The 19480-nt window shown below is 46.5% G+C and overlaps 1 protein-coding gene across 5 annotated transcripts in view; it reads right to left on the reverse strand.

The window, feature by feature from the left end:
* Positions 1–8203: 8203 nt before the first annotated feature.
* The window catches only part of MORC2 (MORC family CW-type zinc finger 2), a 40061-nt gene continuing 28784 nt past the window's right edge, over positions 8204–19480 (reverse strand). The window contains exons 13-27 of one of the 5 annotated variants that reach the window (XM_049619012.1): positions 19311–19451; positions 19058–19212; positions 18814–18942; positions 18190–18295; positions 17533–17665; positions 16121–16195; positions 15655–16035; positions 15012–15143; positions 14511–14565; positions 13950–14091; positions 13565–13807; positions 13384–13477; positions 9761–9940; positions 9566–9628; positions 8204–8485 (exon numbers count right to left, since the gene is read on the reverse strand). In XM_049619012.1, the coding sequence (XP_049474969.1) occupies positions 8417–8485; positions 9566–9628; positions 9761–9940; positions 13384–13477; positions 13565–13807; positions 13950–14091; positions 14511–14565; positions 15012–15143; positions 15655–16035; positions 16121–16195; positions 17533–17665; positions 18190–18295; positions 18814–18942; positions 19058–19212; positions 19311–19451 (2098 nt within the window). In that variant the 3' untranslated portion in view covers positions 8204–8416. Of the gene's footprint in view, positions 8486–9565; positions 9659–9751; positions 9941–13383; positions 13478–13564; positions 13808–13949; positions 14092–14510; positions 14566–15011; positions 15144–15654; positions 16036–16120; positions 16196–17532; positions 17666–18189; positions 18296–18813; positions 18943–19057; positions 19213–19310; positions 19452–19480 lie in introns of all 5 variants that reach the window. The other 4 variants (XM_049619011.1, XM_049619010.1, XM_049619014.1 and 1 more) reach the window with 4 other exon arrangements.

Genomic DNA, 19480 nt, shown 5'->3' on the forward strand with positions numbered 1-19480 from the left:
ATTAATGGAGAAAGATAAGACTTTTCATTAAAGGATGTAGGGACAATCAGGAAGAAGGAAGGAATTAGAGTTCTACCTCAGACCATATACAAAAATCAATTCCAGGGGCGCCTGGGTGGCTCAGTCGGTTGGGTATCTGACTTCGGCTCAGGTCATGATCTCACAGCTCGTGAGTTTGAGCCCCGCATCAGGCCCTGTGCTGACAGCTCAGAGCCTGGAGCCCGATTCGGATTCTGTGTCTCCCTCTCTCTCTCCCCCTACCCCGCTCACACTCTGTCTCTCTCTGTCTCTCAAAAATGAATAAATGTTAAAAAAAAATTAAAACAAAAACAAAAATCAATTCCAGGTGGATTAAAGATCTATATGTGAAAGACAAAACTATAAAGCCTCTATAATATAAAATAGTATCTTCATGACTTCAAGATTTTTTTTTTCTCAATATTTATTTATTTTGAGAGAGATCATGAGCAGGGGAGAGGCAGAGAGGGAGGGAGAGAGAAAATCCCAAGCAGGCTCTGTGCTATCAGTGTGAGATCATGACCTGAGCCAAAATCAAGAGTCAGACACTTAACCAACTGAACCACCAAGGTGCCTCTAGGGAAGGATTTATTAAAATAAGTTAGACAGAGGGGTACCTGGGTGGCTCAGTTGGTTAAGGGTCTGACTTTAGCTCAGGTCATGATCTCACAGTTCATGGATTCAAACCCTGCATGAGGCTCTGTGCTGACAGCTCAGAGCCTGGAGACTTATTCAGATTCTGTGTCTCCCCCTCTCTCTCTCTGCCCATCCCCACTCACTGTCTCTCAAAAATAAACATTAAAAAAGTATTTTTAAAAAAACAAGATGATAGGTGTACACTGCATATTCTTACCATATAAACATTTTATAAATACAGTATTCTTTTGTAGCTACTCAGTGTCTAATAAAAATAATTATTAAAATAGCAGCTTAAAGGCGGGGGGGGGGGGGGGGGGGAAAAAAAAAAAAAAACATACAGTCCAGGTTGTGTGCCTGACAGTTGTGTGCCCCTAACCCACATTGCAGTCTATGTAACTAGTGCCCCCTGGTGCTCCACTCAGGTAAGACTGGCAGCCACGGCTCCACCACTGAAGCCCCAAGTTAAAACAAGATGGAAATTCTTTCCACATTTTAAAGGCCATTCACCAAAACCAACAGCCAATATATATTCTGTTCAACCCTAATGTAGATTTCCATCCCATCAGAAACAAGACCCAGATAATTATTCAACACTGTTTCATTGCGTCAGAGGTTCTAGCCAAAGCAAAATGGCAATTAAACTGACACACTGGCAAATTTGCACCTTGCATCTATTAAAAAGAAAAAAACGCACACAGTTTATTTTTAAAACTGCTAGAGTTCATAACATAGAAAATAAGTTGTTTGGTCTTCTCTATATTAATACTCAGGAATAGAGATGGAAAAAATAACCCATTCACAATACTGATAAATACAGTTATAAAATGCTTAGAAAAATGAGAAAGTTATAGAACTTGTATGAAGAAATTATAAAATCTTATCGTAAGATCTAAAGAGTCAAACAGGGGCGCCTGGGTGGCTCAGTCGGTTAAGCGTCTGACTTCAGCTCAGGTCACGATCTCACAGTCCGTGAGTTCGAGCCCCGCGTCGGGCTCTGGGCTGATGGCCCAGAGCCTGGAGCCTGCTTCCGATTCTGTGTCTCCCTCTCTCTCTGCTCCTCCCCTGTTCATGCTCTCTCTCTGTCTCAAAAATAAATAAACGTTAAAAAAAAAAATTTAAAGAGTCAGACAAATGAAAAACCAGTTTTTATCCTCTGGGGATATTTAATTAAGGTCATAAAAATGTCAACCTTCTCGTAACTTACATCTAAATTTAATACAGTTATAATTTAAATCCCAATGGAACTTTTTCTTTGGCAAGGATGGGAAAAATTGGGTAACATGATTTTAAATTTCACTTAACAGAATGAATTCTAAGAATAGCCAGAAAAAAGTCTTTTTAAAAGGTTGGGGGGTGGGGGGAGACTGATCCATCTAGATGTTGATGATGCTCAAAATTCTAGTTTCAGCTAGGACCTCACCTCTCACACCAGAACCACCTGTCCAACAGGATGTCTTCACTGACATGTCTAAGGGGCATCTCAAGCCCATCTAGTAGTGGAATATAAATAATGACCAAGATGGTTCACTTAATGGGGCGAGCATAGTGAATTTCCATTTGGAAAAAGAAGCAAAGCTTGACTCTTGCCTTACTGCTTAAACTAAAATGTATCCATTGACAAAAAAAATTTTTTTAGTATTTCAACAAAGAGTAAGAGAACGTTTGAGGGATGGCGATGGAGGGAAGAGGAAAGGTTTTCCTAAGCATGATAGGAAACCCCAAAACCTAAAAATGTTTACCTTCCAAGTAACAGTCTTCTACCAAGCTAAGACAAACCAGTAGAAAATGGGCCAAGGTTGTGAAGTGCAAGAGGTCTCAGGTCCTGGGAGAGGCCAACAGGCTGGCAAGTAGGCTGGACCTTCAAGGAAAATTACCTGGAAATGGCTATTTTAAGACGTAAAACATGCAGCTTCCTTTCCAGGTCCTCCGTCTTGCAGATATAAAACCACCACACCACAAAGTCATCTATGCAAAAAATGCTTTCTGCAGTGGCTTTAAAAAGTTAAAGAAACGAGGGAAAATTTTTTTATCTACTCTCGGGCTTAATATGCAGGCGCCAGAATTTAAAAAAATAAATTAAATAACCACTTTTCTGCTTGGGTTGTGGGCAGGCCATTGGATCCCCAAGGCCTTTCCCCCATGCCCTAGGATATGAAACCCCTGGGGACGATACCTCCCACCCTGTTTGCCCCCAGTTTGGATACTTGCGGTGGTGCCGCGAGGTCCCCACATCTCGACCCTGAGACCAGCCTCGAACATCTGCGTAAGGTCACAACGCTTCCTCCACGCCCCCCCGCCCCCCACCGAGCGCCTCCGGGCTCCAACCCCATAGGCAGGCTCGTTTTGTCTCAGACGGGTGCACGGGGGTGGCAGCCACACGTGCTGGACAGCTGCATCACGCAGGCGCTGTTACGTGCCAGCCTCGAGGGTCTGGAGAACAGGCGTAGGGGCGCCCTCGACGACGGACCACAATCGTTGGCGGGTTGGAAGGCCGGCGCTTGTTTGGGACTGCGGCTGGGTCCTGGCCGCGTCTTCTGGACAAGGTTAAGAATTTGCAGCCAGTTCTGCAGCCTGCTCTCCAGCCCATGTTGTATTGTGATAGAGGATTTAGAGGAAAAAACGCTTTCCCTTCTAACAAATAGGGGTTCTCTTCCCACCGCAGGGCCCCAAACCCGGTTAGTGGCAGACTGTCTTAAATGGGGGCATTAGGGAGGGGAGTGAGAGCCCAGAGCTTCACTAGAGGAAAACATAAATGTAAAGGGAAGGAAAGTAAATTTAAAGTGGTGGATTAGAGCTGGTCACAGCTTTCTTGGAAAGGAGGTGGACCCACCAAGTCTCATGGAAGCATCTCAGCCGAGTCCAAAGAGCAAAGGGGAAACGATAGGTCTGTCAGACCCATCTATCAAGTGGTCTAAGTTTGCCCCAGTGGTGTGAGGCCTTGGCTGGCAGCTACCCGGAATATCAAAGCGCCAGAACATACCATACGAAACCTGAAGGGCAGGCCCAAAGGAGGCTGGATGGAAGCCCTGCCCCTCCTCACCATTAGGATATACTGAAACAGGCCAAATGGTTTAGGCCATGAGAATAGCTATGGGTTATGGGCACTGAGTAAGCAGTGGAATGCCTAGAGGTAGGTAGCAGGTAGGGACCAGTGAATCTTAGACACAAAAACTCGGGGTCGGGGCGCCTGGGTGGCGCAGTCGGTTAAGCGTCCGACTTCAGCCAGGTCACGATCTCGCGGTCCGTGAGTTCGAGTCCCGCGTCAGGCTCTGGGCTGATGGCTCGGAGCCTGGAGCCTGTTTCCGATTCTGTGTCTCCCTCTCTCTCTGCCCCTCCCCCGTTCATGCTCTGTCTCTCTCTGTCCCAAAAATAAATAAAAAACGTTGAAAAAAAATTAAAAAAAAAAAAAAAAACAAACAAAACCTCGGGGTCAGGGCAATAAGGGCTTTGGACCCCCATTCTAACTTGTCAGACCAGCACCAGATAAGTGGCTATTTATAATGTGCCTCTGAATAACTTTCAGGTAGAGAACTAGCCTTGAGGCTAAATAAGCCAGGATGGGCAGTGATTTGTCTCAGGCCTTGTGAGCTGGTAGAATTTCTACAGGTTCCACCAGGAGCCCTAATTAGGCCTGGCACATTGCCAAGTTTCCAGATGAAAAAGGCCACAGACTGACCAGTATTTTGGCTCATTGCTGAGTGAGATGTGCCTTGCCAGGCCCTTCCTCTGCCCAGTCTTTTTCTTGCTCACTGGAGGGTGACCCTATTTGTGCTGAGAACAGGTAGAGAATAGTCTGCAGCCTCAAACAGGGCAGCAAAGAAAGCATGTTCCTTGGAGCTCTTGCCTCTCATAACCAAGCTGGCCATTGACCCATTCAGGGAAACAAAAGCAATGTGATCATCCAAAGAAAGCTTCCATCTCCAAAAAAGGCCAGAACCCTCCAGTGGAATTGTGAGGGATGTTTCAGGCACCTTGGTGACCACCCAGCAACAGGTCTCTTACAGTCTGGCCCAGCTAGAGAACCACCTTCCAACAGGCACAAGTACTGAAGAAGCACTGCCCACTCAAGACTTGTAGAATACAAGAGTACATAGAATATGTAAATGGCAAAGAAATTTGAGCTTTATCAGTCTTATCACTAATTGACCCTTAGAGCTATGAACTCTTGGCTACCACTGCTTGAACCACATCTGAAAAGTGGTCATGTAGACATGGGGAACTGGACCCAACAAGAACAGCCAAAAAATATTACTTAGATATAAAAAAGTTTTTCTCAACCTATTAACTCATGCCTTCCTTGAGTAAACAAACATATCAAACCCTTGTCCTGACCTAGTAATACTATTAGTAGGTAATATGGTATTGATCCTAAAGTGGGGGGTTTTAATCCTAAATCCATGGGACACTTAGGGTGTGAAGGGATCACACAAGGTGAACCTTTTCCTGAGGACTTCACTCCTTGGTTTTTCATCTTTTTTTGTAAGCTCTTTTGTAGAGTCCCTAACCCAGATTCAGAACTACAGCCCTGCATCAGACACAACTGACCAATGAAGATGCTCAACCTTAAATTAGTCCAAATCAATTCAAAAATACCTCACTTTTCACCTTTCACATTAGTACAGGATGCAAGAGACTGCGTACTGATAAGTATAGGCAGGGTGGGTGGGGAATACACTGTTGGTAGGAGTTAAAACTGGGGGTTTTTCTGGACTGTACCTTAATATTTTTAATATTAGTATCTACCATTTGACACAGCCACTTCTCTTTGGAATTTACCATGCATACATACAGATCTGAATTAATGAACACACACACATCATAGCATTTTCCATAAATGTTAACCCAAATGTTTGTAAGTAGAAGACTCTTAAATGACAGTACATCCAAGACAATGAAGTGCTATGAGGTTGTTCTAAAGAAAAAAGACCCATATGGCTATTCTGAAACAGGTTCCAAGATACATTGAGTGGGAAACATGCAGAAACAGAACAGAGTGGATGTATATTTGTATGCTCAGCATGAATATTCTTTTCAGGGATCAAGAGTGAAAGGGAGCCTTGCTTTTCATAGTGTAGCATTTTATACTGTTTGAAATTTTTGTACTATTTGAAGTTTTACTGTATGCATGTGTCACTTAAAAAAACTAAAAGTCCCCATTGCTCCCATTCCTTAAAAACAGTGATGCTGGGGGCGCCTGGGTGGCGCAGTCGGTTAAGCGTCCGACTTCAGCCAGGTCACGATCTCGCGGTCCGTGAGTTCGAGCCCCGCGTCAGGCTCTGGGCTGATGGCTCGGAGCCTGGAGCCTGTTTCCGATCCTGTGTCTCCCTCTCTCTCTGACCCTCCCCCGTTCATGCTCTGTCTCTCTCTGTCCCAAAAATAAAAAAAAAAAAAAAAAAACCGTTAAAAAAAAAATTAAAAAAAAAAACAAAAAAAAAAAACAGTGATGCTGTACATTCACCTTTTTGCAGCTGTGTGCTATGGACTTTTCCTGCCACAGACCATCCAGACCACGCCCTCCTCCCAAGTCCTCAGACAATCCCAAGCAGGTCCCATGACAGAAAAGGGGAGAGACACTGCATTTTATCTTCCCACCCAGAATGACAGGAGCTCCGTCTGGAAAACAGGCTGCATTCAGTACAGCTGTGATTGGATATAAACACCAAAGTGGATGTGGAGGGGGTGGGGTGTGCCTGGGTGGCTTAGTCAGTCGAGCAGCTTGCGTATCCAACTCTAGATTTTGGCTCAGGTCACGATCACAGGGTCATGGGATCGAGTCCTGTGTCTGCTTGATCCTTTCTCACTTTCCCTCTGCCCCTCTCCCCTGTTTGTACTAAAATTTAAAAAAAAAAAAAAAAAAAAAAAGCAAAGTGCATACATCGAGAATTTCATGCTAAAATGTTTAAAAAATTCAGCATTTCTGTTTCTATGGATGTTAAGGAGGGTGAAGACAGAAAAAGGAAGATGGTGATGAGGAAGAATGTGAAGACAGTTTAAAGCCATAGTAGCAGAAAGAATGAAGAGGAAATAAGGTGCTGAATTTTACTAAGAGAAGAAAACAGACTGAGTTCAGGAGTCTCACCAAGTTTTATAGTATTGCATTTTGATTACAGGTGTGTAAATAAAAAACTTGGGTATTATCTATTATCCTATGGTAAAAATGCAGAACCAACTTCCTTTTAGATTAAAACAGTAAGTTTGGGGACAAAAATGAACCACATGCTGCCTGGGATGATGAGAGAGAACTGGATGGGAGAGGAATCACCAGCTCAACAAACCCCAAGACTCAGAGAATCTTCCAGAAGAAGAGGCCAGGTTCTGAGTGGTATTTCCCTAAATAACCCTCCCCCCAGGGATGTGGTTTGGGGAAGCCTCAAACCCACAAGTTGCAGGTGCTTCTGGACCCACACACAAATGGGTAAAGACTTCCCTCACCAGTGCCTCCCAGTTTTCTGCAGACTCCACAGAGCGGCATGTGGGCCACTGTTGACCTGGGATAGGTAGATGCCAGAAACACACCAAGAAAGGTTTGAATCACAGACCAGTGGTACCAAGTCATAGTTCTCGTGCCTCTAGAAAACACAAAGTCCCCAGATAAAGAGAGGACAGAAGAGAGTTGGAGGAAATCAAACCAAAATTTTTCCAATGACCACTAAAGAGAAACTCAGCAACTCTTGCCTTTGTCTTTGACCCTGAGAAGTTGCCTGAGGGACACAGCTGTGTGAGGCCCTGACTAGAAGGGAGGGAAGGCATGGTGTGTTTCCTGAAGAGCTGCCTCTGGAGTCCCTGTGCCTCAGTGACCCCCTCTCCTGTCTGGCCCAGAGCAGGGACTGGTGGGGCCAGGTACAGGGAAAAACAGTAAAAGCAGCAGCAGCAGGTTCTCCAGATTAGCCAGCACCATCTAAGGCAGCATGCTTTCTCCGGACTCTGCCAAACCCACAGATGGAGGTCACCACCAAATCAGCACCAGGGGTTCTGTCACAAGGGGCTTTCTCAAAAAGAATCCTTTGGAATTCAAACATTCATTCAGTGTGCAACCCACCAGAGTCATATCTGTCTACTACTCAACCTGGACTCAAATTTTTGCAGTGGAATATGTCACTGTCCACAGTTCACTGAAGAAATCACTGCCACAGGGAGAACTTGAGTGGTAGATGGGGAGGGTGAATGGGAGGCTCTTTCTTCCCCAAGCTGTCTGGACAATGCCACAGCCATAATGACTGACAGCTGGATGGGCCGACATTCACGTCCCTGACCTGAGACAGGACCTGCTCAGTGCTGTTTCTCTATCCTGACCCACTACCCCCAGAGGTCTCCCAGATTAGAGCCCCCAGAAGAAGCACCACTCTGGAGGGTCTTTCCATCCCCCACCCCTCAGATCCCAACACTGTTCATCTTCTAGGAGAGACCAGCCCTGCCCCTGAAGCCTCTCCGACTTCCAGGTGGCACTGGATTTACCACATCTTGAGAAGCCAGGAGCCAAGAGAAGGAGCTTGGCATCCCAGTTCTCTGTTCTTTGCCCAACAGTTACCAAAAAAAATGTATGGTCTCACAGCAGGTGCAGCATCTTATTTCTTTTAAAAAATAAATATTTATAAACTTAGGGAGGAAGATTTAAAGAATCAGAGTATTTTTCCCTCCAAAAGCACAAATGTTTCATGTGAATCAAACCAAGGTAAGTCCACCAACCCAAGAACAAAACACCACCCCCCGAGGGCTCTGCCTTGAAGGGCAGAGGAGCTGGTTTTTGGCTCCGAGCCCTTCAGTCCCCCTTGGTGATCAGGTCCTCGATGTAGGCATCCAGCTCATCATCTGTGTTGATGTCTATGTCCTGGAATAGAAGGGAACAGTCAGCTGGGGGCCTGAAAGCGGTGGGGGGGCCCACCACCTCCCCATCCTTCTTGCAGCCCATGGAGCCTGAGCCCAGAGTCCCCTCCTCTTCCCCCTCCGCCCTGTCAGGCCTATCCCATCTTGGTCATTCTCCCCCCTCCCCATCCTCTATGCACAGATGACGCCCAGATTTCTTGCTACTTCCCTGCCTCTACCCCAGGTTTCTGGTTGCCTTAGATGTGTTGCAGGCTTCTAAGAATCAGTACATTCAAAACAGGCCAAATGCACCGCCCCCCCCCCCCCCCCCCCAGGTTGCATCCATCTCAGTACAGGCTACCACCTTCCCTCACCTAGGGACTCAAGACAAACCGAAGAATCACCTGTTTCCTTTTTCCCTCAGATATTACAAATCTGTGTTTCTCACTGTCACCATCCAAGAATCAGGCCACCAAAATCTCTCACCCAAGTCCTGGGTTCTAACCTCCACCCCACTCCAGGCCTTCCTACAACCAACAGAGTAAATGTCTTGGATTGCAAACTGGATTGTGCCACAACCCTCCAGGGACATCCCACCTTGTACAAGCCCTGCCTCTTCTCCTATGGCCCACAACTCCCTGCCTTGGGCCTCAGGTCCTACTCTTACATCTGCCTAAAGCACTCACACAGCCAATCTTGTATGACTGATTCTACTCTCAGCTCAAATATTAATACCCCTTTCTCAGACCATCCCTGAACACCCTAGTAAAGTGGCCTCCCTGTTTTTCTTCTCTTGTATTTACTTCACAGGACTTCCCATAATCAATATTCTGTGTCCTTTACCACTGTTGGGCCATGAGGATAGGGACCTTATCTTGCCTATCTGGTTCACCCGGTATCCACAAGACAGACACAGAGCCATGTCCTCAGTTTTCACTGCCTGGATGAAGGACTGAGACCCTCTAGGGGTATTCCCCACTTCTAGGCAACCCAATCCCATCTGGGCGTCATCTGGAACAGTGAGAAAATCTTTGTTTCATGGCGTGGAGGATTTTCAAACCAGGCTATAAATCAGAAGATCTAAACAAGGGCAAAAATCTGATACCGTGGGTCTGGCTGGGATGAGGCCCAGGCAGCCGCACCACCTCCAGCCCTCTTGGTCAGGATGCTGTGCAGCCAGGGTTGAAACCACAGATTCCTGTGAGTGGGGAGAAGGGAGCAGGAGGTGCCCAGGCCCCCCTCCCTGAGACACCAGGTGGTCCAGCTGCAATGAGAGGGCTGCCTGGCTCACCTCCTGCACCTTTTGCAGGAGCGCCACGATGTTGGTCCTCAGCTTCTGCAACTTCTCCTCTGTCTCTCGGAGCTTTCTCTCAGAAGTGCGCAGGCTCTCCTCAGAGGCCTTGGCCCGTGAGTCAGCACGGCTCTGGTAGGAATGGCACAGATTCTGGAGCCCCACTTCATACTGCTTGAAGTACTCTTTCTGTAGGGGAGAAACCCAGAGAGTGAGTGCATGGGCTTACAGGGGTCCCCAGGGCCCCTCTAGATAGGCACTAGTATCCCCAAGTAGCTCAGCACAAGGATGTGTGAAGGGATATCCATGTAAGGGACAAGTGGGCTCTTTAGTTCCAGAGTGGAAGACCCGATGCCCATCTCGTGGGGCTGCCATGAGGATGGAGATGAGATTACTCATGTGAAGCACTCAGCAATAACGCCTTGGCAGACAGCAAGCCGTCAGGAAATGTGAGGCAAGATTCTTCCACTCCAGTTAGCACAAAAAAGATGAGTCTCCCTCCCAGCTCAATCACATCTAACTTCACCACAGCCCTTTCAGCAGTCCATTCCAAGTCACATCCCACAATGTCAGAACCAAAAATCCTGTTCCAGAAACATTTATCAAGCACCCACCAATAGCAGATACCTCAGATTTGTATAATATACTTATATAAGCAGGATCAGAGCTTTTACTATCTTTCCTGAGTACCTGAAACTTCCAAAGTGTGGGGAAATGATGTTAACTAGCAGTTTCTCTAGACATGAGGCTTTTCAAACTTTTAAAAGGTAGCAGAAAACTTGCTTCAAAAGCAATGTTACATGGAATCTCATTAAAAAATTTGAGCAGTAGCTCTTTACGTTTATTTTTAAAATTCAAATTTATAACATAATTTACTCATAAGTCACCAATGAGAACGATAAAACCATTTTGATGAAAATGAGTGGTCCTGACTGACCATTGCGGTAATATCAACTCCTGCATTTACATGCTTCTATGTACGAGCTATTTGGCATTTAGCAGTTCCTTACTGCTGTTTTTAAAAACTATTTTGCTACAAGTACTTACCTTACAATTTTAGAATATTATCCTATTAAACCAAAATGGCAAGAGAAATTTCAAGTTCTGTGTAGAAAATAATTACCTTGGCAGCACAAATTAAGTGTTCAAGCAGGCTCCAAAGTATTAAAACTTTAATTGTATGATGTTTTGAGCCCATGATCTGTGTTCGTTTAACTCTTTAACTTTCTATCACAGATTTGCATGGTTATATTATTTTAAACATATATATTCATATATATGAATCTAACATTTGCAAGACCTTCTGATGGCTTTATGGAACTCCTAGTCCAGCATGAAGGGAAAAAGGATGATCTTTTACAGACAGACAAGAACATAATGACTATTAGACTGTTTTGTCTGTGACATTAAAAAAAATCAGTTTGACTTATTTTACACATTCTGGTCAGCAGACTATAAAGTTGATGCCTTGGTGGTATACCTCCTTTTACAAGCATTGGCTCAGATGCTTCTGGCTGTGTTTATGGTCTGAGCAGCAGAGATCCCACTGCACCCAGAGTTTGCTCTGTGTCTGGCAACAACCTTAAGCCAAAAGCAACAAATCTGACTGACAGGATGCCAGGCCATCCTAGCCAGCCTATCAGCGGTTTTTTTTTCCTGGAACTTTCAGACAGCACCTGCAGCCTCAACAAGGTCAAGAGTTGAGGTACGGAGCTTTCTGGGAAGCTGCCATGAGCTCTGCCATCCTCTAGCTTCCTTAGCTTGCACCTGCCTTCTCATCTCACAGGGAAGCAAGGCAGCACTGGGAGAAGGGCAAGACCCTTGTCCTAAAGAAGGACCTGGAGTCAAATCTGGGCTCTATTACAACAGACTCTACCTCTCTGAGCCTGTTTCTTCAACTCCTAACCTCACTGTCTAATGGAGGTTAAAATCCCCATCTCTTTCCTCAAGCACATACCTGCCACATGTGGGCCTGACATCTTGAACATACTAGCCCTGCAGTTTTGATTCTAGTTCTATTTTCTAGAAACTCCTCCCTGAAAACTTAAACTATTCCAACCATAAAGATATCTACCCCATTTGATGTAGACAAGTCACAGATCCCATCTGCAGCCCTGGCCTTCCTGCCCCTCCAAGTTGAGAACTTGGACTAAGAGTCCCCAGTCTCCACCTGCCCAATGGACATCACCAGAACTGTAGGTGCCGGTGCTTCCAGCCCAACACAAATCACAATTCATCACCTCTCTTGCCCTCACCCTCTGTTTTCTCCCCAGTTAATAGCTTTGTCATCATTTCCCACAGGCCTGAGACACAGGGAAGCATGTGGCCTCTGCCTCCTCCCCCATCACTTGCTTCCTGTCAACAACCTCTGACACAGCCCTTTTACTGGCCAGTCCACTTTCACCACTCTTGTTCCTGTTCCCGTTCCCTCATCTCTGACCTTTCACGACTGGACCCGCCCCCTTGCCCTTGCATCTTCCATCCACCCAAACAATCTGCCACCAGAGGTATCCTCTTAGGACAGGGTCAGTAAACTAGAGCCCCAGGCCAGATCAGCTGCCTATTTTTATAAATAAAACTTTACTGAAGCACAACCACATCCATTCCTTTAAATTATCTACTGCAGCTTTCACGCTCTAATAGTGGAATAGTCGCCACAGAGACTCTAAGACCCACAAAGCTGAAAATATTTGCTAACTGGCCCTCTACAGAAAAATTTTTTGACCCCTGCCCTAGACCAGGTTCAGACTAACAACACCCCCAAGCTCCAAACTTTTGCTGGCCCTCCACTTCACACAAGGTTTAAACTACTATAGCTAAGATCAGACATTCAAGACACACCATAACTTGGCTCTCAGGCCCTCTTCTTCCCTAAATGCTCACCACATGCCTGCTGCCTTGACTTGGGAACTTTCATTCCTCTGACACCTCACTCACAAAAGTTCCCCTGCCTCAAACCTTGCCCATCACTTACACAGGCACTTGCAGAAATCCACATCTTCTTCAGGCTGCTGCTCTCTCCTTCCCCAAGGCTGCCACAGGCCAACTACCTGCTTCCACAGCACTGACTGCTCTCATTGGTCTCTTGTCCAGCTACCTGGTAAAAATTCAGTCTCTACTAAATCTTTAGTCCCCTGCAGGCAGCACTCTCTTTTGTTGCTCATTAAAAGGTCCAGCAGAGGGCCTGTGACACAACAGCATACCACCACCCAGTGCTTGCTTCCACACATCTCTACCTCCCTCTAAGAGTCAACTTTTAGGCACTTTGAACCTACGTTCTTCACTATTGCTTGGGACAAGTTTACTCCATCTGCCAGGATAGAGGAAGAAGGACATATTCATTGTAAAATGTGAAACTAGGCTTCTATCCATGAGGATTCAGCCCCAGCATCTTATGGTAGGGTGTGCTCGGCTTCTGCACACCACAATCATATCCAGCTAAGCTGCTTCTTTTTCTACAGTAAGTCTCCTATTCCTTTTAGCAAAAAAAAAAAAAAGGGGGGGTACTGGCTGGGGGGTGGGAACACAGCTGAGAGCTTGTAATCACAAGCACAAAGGGGCAAGGGCATGTGCAGTTAAAAAAAAAAAAAAAAAAAAAAAAAAAACCACCCCAAAGATTAGGCCAGACTCACCAGAGGAAATGATATTAGCTCATCTGAATTCATAACACTCAGCTCCTTCTTGGAGATGGGGAAACTTGGAGGCAGGAAGTACCGTAAACAATTCCTAAAAAAAGAAGGTGGGGACAGGAATTCAGAACAGCAAGAACAAGGTGGAGAGCCACTGCTAGCCCGAGTGGGAAGACACACGCACCGGAGGATCTGAACGAGCAGGTCAATGGTCTCGTGGTTGGTGCTGGGGGCAGTGGTGTCAGGCTCTATGCGGATGCAGTCAGAAGTGGAGGGCTCTGCCATGGCTACAGCCTGCTGGGCCACCACCACCTCCTCTTCCTCCTCCTCTTCCTCCTCCTCCCCACCCTCCTGCTGAGTGTCAGGGCTCTGGTACTCCGGAGAAGGAGGTTTCATCAGCCGCACATCCTCACTGCCTTTCTCCACCCTAGGAGGCACACAGCATTTATTATGTGTCTCCCAGACTCCCAGGATGGGCTGTCTGCAGGGAAGCTAGGGACACACCCACCCCCCCACTCCCCCACCCCCACACCTGGCCAATTTTGTCAGCCTCTGGAAAGGGGCATTACCAGCGGTCTCTCGGAGTGGTGTCTGTGGGCACGTAGTCAAACTTCACCTTCCACCGCACCACATGCTTGCCCACCTCCACAGCTGTGACACGGCCCGTGTACCACTCCCTGTTCACACGCACCTCCACGTGCAACCCTTTATCTGAGACAATGAGAATGGAGTGAGTGTCAGAAAACTATAGACTCCCCCACTCAGCCAGGGTCACCTTGACAGAGGCAGCCCCAGGATTTGCAGGGACAAGAATCCCTAGATGCTTGCCCTGCACTTTTCCAGGAACATGCAGCCCAGCCACCCTAGTCTCCTTCCCCATCTACCATGAAGGTACCAAAGAGCAGCAGGATGAGTGACTGCTAGAGGTGCAAGCCAAGAAATTTGTGCTAAAAATACACATAAGGGTGTGTTCTCTTCAGACTTCTTCTTGGGATCAGACTTGGAATGATTGCTGCACAAAAGCTCAGAGCCAGGAAAGCCTCCAAGAGTCTTTAAGATAAGCTGTTGCTGGCTGAGGGGTCCGAATACCCGCTTCCCCCACAGGCTGCCAGGAACCTCCCCAAACTCACCTTTCTGAGCCCTCTTAAGGTCAGCTGGATCCTCTTCCCCAGCACTGTCCGAGAGCTGCAAGGAGAACAGTCTGTTAGAGGAATCCCCAATGCCCCTGAAGAGCAGATTTTTGCATGAGTGGCCACCCAGGGTCATCAGCTATCACTTCATATTGCATTATATGGCTGTTTAAATCTCCATGCCTCACCAAGAGCTGCTCTCTAAATCATCTACCTTGTATAAACAAGATAACACACAAAGGACAGAAAATCACAGACACAGGGAAGCAAAGGGTTTCAAGCCTTCCTCATCTGTATGTGATCTCCAGCCTGTGATTAGAGCCAGAAGCCAGTCTCACTCAGAAGCCTACCTGACACCATGTTTCTAAATCATCTGCATAACTAAGAGTCCTACAGAGATGAACTGGGTTTCTGGAAGACTGAGGTCACAAAACAGAAACAGAGCTGGTGCAGACTGCAACCCTGGGGAAGGAGGATCTAACCTCACCTGGGACCACCTACCTCATTCAAGTCCTTCTTTTCCTCCTTCACAGCAAACTTGCCCCGCTTAGACCTCTCTTTCCTCCTCTCAGCCTCTTCCTCAGCTTCTTCCTCGTCAGAAACCCCAAGAGTCCGCTTCCGACTAGGAGTGGTCTACAGCAACAGGAGAGGGAATGTGAGGGGCCCTGTCAGCCCTTGAGGTGCAGGAAGATTTCATCTGGCCTAAAGGAGCTGTTCTACTTGTATGCTTCTCAGTCCCCCACAGGGCTGAACCTTCCCTGACATTACTCAGTACACAGCAACCTCCTAGTCCCTGTGCCCACGAGGACCTTTGCTCAAAGCTGTCGTAGGGGGAGCCTCTCAGTTCACTTCTCTCTTAGTCTGCCTGGCCAGCCAGGTGTGATGTCCCTGAAACATACTGACCATCTGCTGCGGCCCACCAATGCTGCCACCAGGCTGCCAACCTATGCCCACAGCATAGAAGCTGATGGAAGTGACTCAAATTTATGGCAGACCAATATTCAAAGGGAGCAGTGAAGAACTCCCTTCAATTATTTAGACTCCTCCTGAAGGGCAACAGAAAGCTCCCCCAGTACAGCTCTGACACAGCCTGATTCCACTCCTACACCACTGAAGGTAGGTTCAGGTTGGAAAAGCATCTCACTGGGGAGAGTTTACTGGGTGGCTCTGGCTTCTTGACCACTGGAGTCTTGATTGCTCTGGGAGCAGGGACCTCCCGAGGGCTCTTGGAGTTGGGCAGCAGAGATGGTGATAGTGGCTGCACCATGGGGGTGGGCCGGGATGCAGTCTTGACCGGCGTGTTAGAAGGCTTCCGGGGTGCCTCCAGTGGTTGGAGAAGCCTGGATGTACTGGCCTCCTCCCGGGCTGCCAGGACAGGAGGCTTTGGGGTGGTGTTGATGACAGCAGCCTTTCGGGGCTGGCTGGCTGGCCTGGGAGCTTGCAAAGAAGGGGGCCTGCTTGGGGCATTCTTGATGACAGCAGGTAAAGGAGGTGATCGAGGTCGCTGAGGTCTACGTGCAGGTTCCTAAAAAAGATCCAGAGAAAGTGAGAACACTGATCCTAGCACAAGACACCTAAGGAAAAGCTCCTCCCCTGTGCCTGGGCTTTACCTCAGTGGAAGGTCTGGTGGTCACTTCCAAAGGCAATTTCTTCAGGTCAGCTTGGGAACGGATAGGTGTGGTTTTCTGCACAGGAAACATGATGATGAGGTTGTTTGCATATCTTGGTACATTCAAACAAAACTCTTTTTGGATCCCTACTATGTGTCTGGGACAGTGGGAAAACAAAAAAGAAAACCTAGGCCTATTATAGAACTCCCTACTATGATAAGACTCCCATTCTCACTGGGGAGACAAAAAATAAAGTCACTAAACCATCAGCAAACTACAGGATTCTATGTCTGATTAACCTAGCATTGGAGAGACCAGGAAAAAGTGTCAATGGACTAAATTCCTACAAAAGAAGCCAGAAAAAGTAGGAAAAGCTTAACGGACAAGGCCAGAAGGGACAAGTGAGATTCAGCAGACAGGAAGGCACGCATAAGACATCCAGGTTAGTGTGACCATCTCCACAGACAGGGAAGCCAGAAAAAAAAAAAAAAACTTTTATAATAAATACAATAAAGGATTAATACCTCAAATATATCTCAAAAACCTGACAAATCAATTAAGAAAAAAAAAATCTGAAAAAACAGAAAAGGAAAAAAATTATCCAATTTAGAAATATGAAATACATTCTAAGATGCATAGCTTTGTCTGTCAAATGTGCAAAAAATACCCTAAAATAAATGTTCTGCTTGTAAAAAAACAGAAATTAACACATCTTCTGGAAGATAATTTGGAAGCAGTTATAAAAAGCCATAAAATTTTACAAACCCTTTTATTATTAAAAATTTCCTGGAAAATTATCCCAAGAAAATTGTGTGCTAAAAAAACAGTTTGTGTGTGTGTGATGACATTATATATATGTCATGACCTCCATATTTTTATTAATATATATATATATATTTATGACTATGTAGGCAATCATAAAAAATTAGAAGAATATGTTAGTGGTGGTTACCTCTATGGTAGGATATTTATTTTCTGACCACTTGGGAACATATAAATAAGACAGTTTGCTTTTTTAAAATGATCATCATGAAAAAAGAAAAAAGGAAAAAAAAAAAAAAGGCCAGGTGTCTGGGTGGCTCAGTAGGTTAAGTGTCTGACTTTGGCTCAGATCATGATCTCACGGTTCATGGATTCAAGCCCTGAAACGGGGTCTGTGTTGATAGCTCAGAGCCTGGAGCCTGCTTCAGATTCTCTCCCTCTCTCTCTCTCTCTCTCTGTCTGTCTCTCTCTCTCTCTGCTCCTCCCCCACTTGTGCGTGCTCCCTCACTCTCTCAAAAATAAACACTTAAAAAAATTTTTTAAACGCTCATGGTGTACTCAAGAACCAGTGAGTCACTGAGGGTTCCTGTCCCATCTCAGACAGATCCCTGATACAGGCTGGCTCTGCCCATTGCCCATGACCCATGTACCTGCAGGGCCTCTAGCTTCTCCTGCTGCTGGCGAATTTTCTCTGTCAGCTGCTTCTGCTTCTCTTCTTGTGTCTTCAGGTCCTTTCTGAATGTCCCCAGGGGAACCTTCTGCTTCTGTTCAGAAGCCTCACATCTGTTGAGAAAAGGTGCTAGGACGGTTGTAGCAAAATAGGGCTCTAGGGGTGCCTGGGTGGCTCAGTCGGTTAAGCATCCAACTCTTGATTTCAGCTCAGGTCATGATCTCACGGTTCATGAGTTCAAGCCCTGCGTCGGGCACTGTAAGTGCAGAGCCTGCTTGGGATTCTCTCTCCTCCTCCCTCTCTGCTCCTCCCTGGCTCCTGCTTTCTCTCTCTCTCAAAATAAATAAACTTAAAAAACAGGGGTCTAAGTAGGACATGGTCCTTCTTCCTCAGGCAACCCATTCTCTTACCATAGTATAACAACCTCAGGGTTCTCAAATGTACAGAATTAATACTCACTGCAGGACAGACATGTATTCGTATTTCCAGGGCACTTATTATTTGCAGCAAGACAGAAATATGAGGATATCAGCAATGACTTCAAGATGTACAGCGAGTTATTTACCCAAAGAGTGGAGAGAATATAGTGGGAGAGATAGGAGATACCCACAATCTCCTTGTTAGAACAAGTGCTCACCGGTCCTGCTCAGGATCAGGGTTCATGGAGCAAACCCAGGTATCAGGGTAATCTTTTTCCACAGAACTCAGCTGGAAGGGGAGGGTTCGCCACTTCAGACACAAATCTGTGACACAGAAAACACCCCAACAAACATCAGCTATACCCGACAACAATTGTAAGCAGGTTCCTCCCAAGCAGGCACAAGGCAAAGATGCCCCCCGACGTTCCATGCAAAGATCTTCACTCTGGCTTCAACTCTGCCTCCCTTGAAGAACAGTAATTCTTCTCAGGGACAGTAATTCCAGCAAGAATAGACACTTTACATCGTGGACTTTCAACACTCCCAGCCCCTCTCCCTCCAACAGGATCCTGGCTCAGTCACTACTCACACTGTTAACAATGTGGTACCAAACCAAATGAGGTCTGGCAGGTTAGATACCTTCTGCCTCATTCAGGAGGGACAGGTAGAACCTGGCACAGTCCCAAGGCTGAGCTCCCAGGGCCATCACCAAACAGACATCCCCAGTGGGACCAAAAGTCCATGAATGTTAGTCAAGTCAGGAGGCCAGCAAGGGTACAGTAAAAGAGGTTCATGGACTATATCACATGGGAGTCAGAAGGGGGTTCTGACCACTGGCTCACCACACTGGATTGTGGTTGGGATTTCCATAGCTCTCCGACGCTTGTAACGTAGCTCACTGGATGGGGGCTGGTTCCAGTTGGCAGAGAGGTAGCCAAACTCATCCCAGAACTTGATGATTCCCCTCTGGGCTAGAAAGCAAACACCCACACATCATATTAGGAGCTAGCCTCTCGCTCTTCCTAAATTCACACCCTTGGGTGCTAAGAGTATCTTAAGATTGGAAGTGAACAAAAAGGTAATTACCAATGGCAATGTCCTTCCAGTACTGTGCCAGATGCTCCCCCATCGCCCTCAACAGGTGCCGGTACTCCTTGGCATCAGCAAAGTCCTGCTTGTTGTGTGTAGGTTCCAGGACCAGGTAGGGCACATCAACAACCCCAACAACTCCACCACATGCCCTGCAGGGAGAAAGAAGACATTGCTCTGTCACCCCATTGGCCAAAACCCTCCCTGCCATCTGCCTTGGGCTGAAAAGTCCTCCTTGGGGAATACTCACATGCCCCCTTCCAGCTGTGGGCCCACTTTCTCATACATCTTGATCAGGCGGCTACAGTTATAGATGAACATGCCATCCAGGTCCCGGTGTTCAATGTTGACCCCAAAAACAAAATTCAGTTCCTTAGGTTCTTTAAGTGCTCTGAGAAGACATGAGATAAATTCAAGCAG

The sequence above is a fragment of the Panthera uncia genome (genome assembly GCF_023721935.1).
Source record: "Panthera uncia isolate 11264 chromosome D3 unlocalized genomic scaffold, Puncia_PCG_1.0 HiC_scaffold_8, whole genome shotgun sequence".
NCBI classification, from domain to species: domain Eukaryota; kingdom Metazoa; phylum Chordata; class Mammalia; order Carnivora; family Felidae; genus Panthera; species Panthera uncia.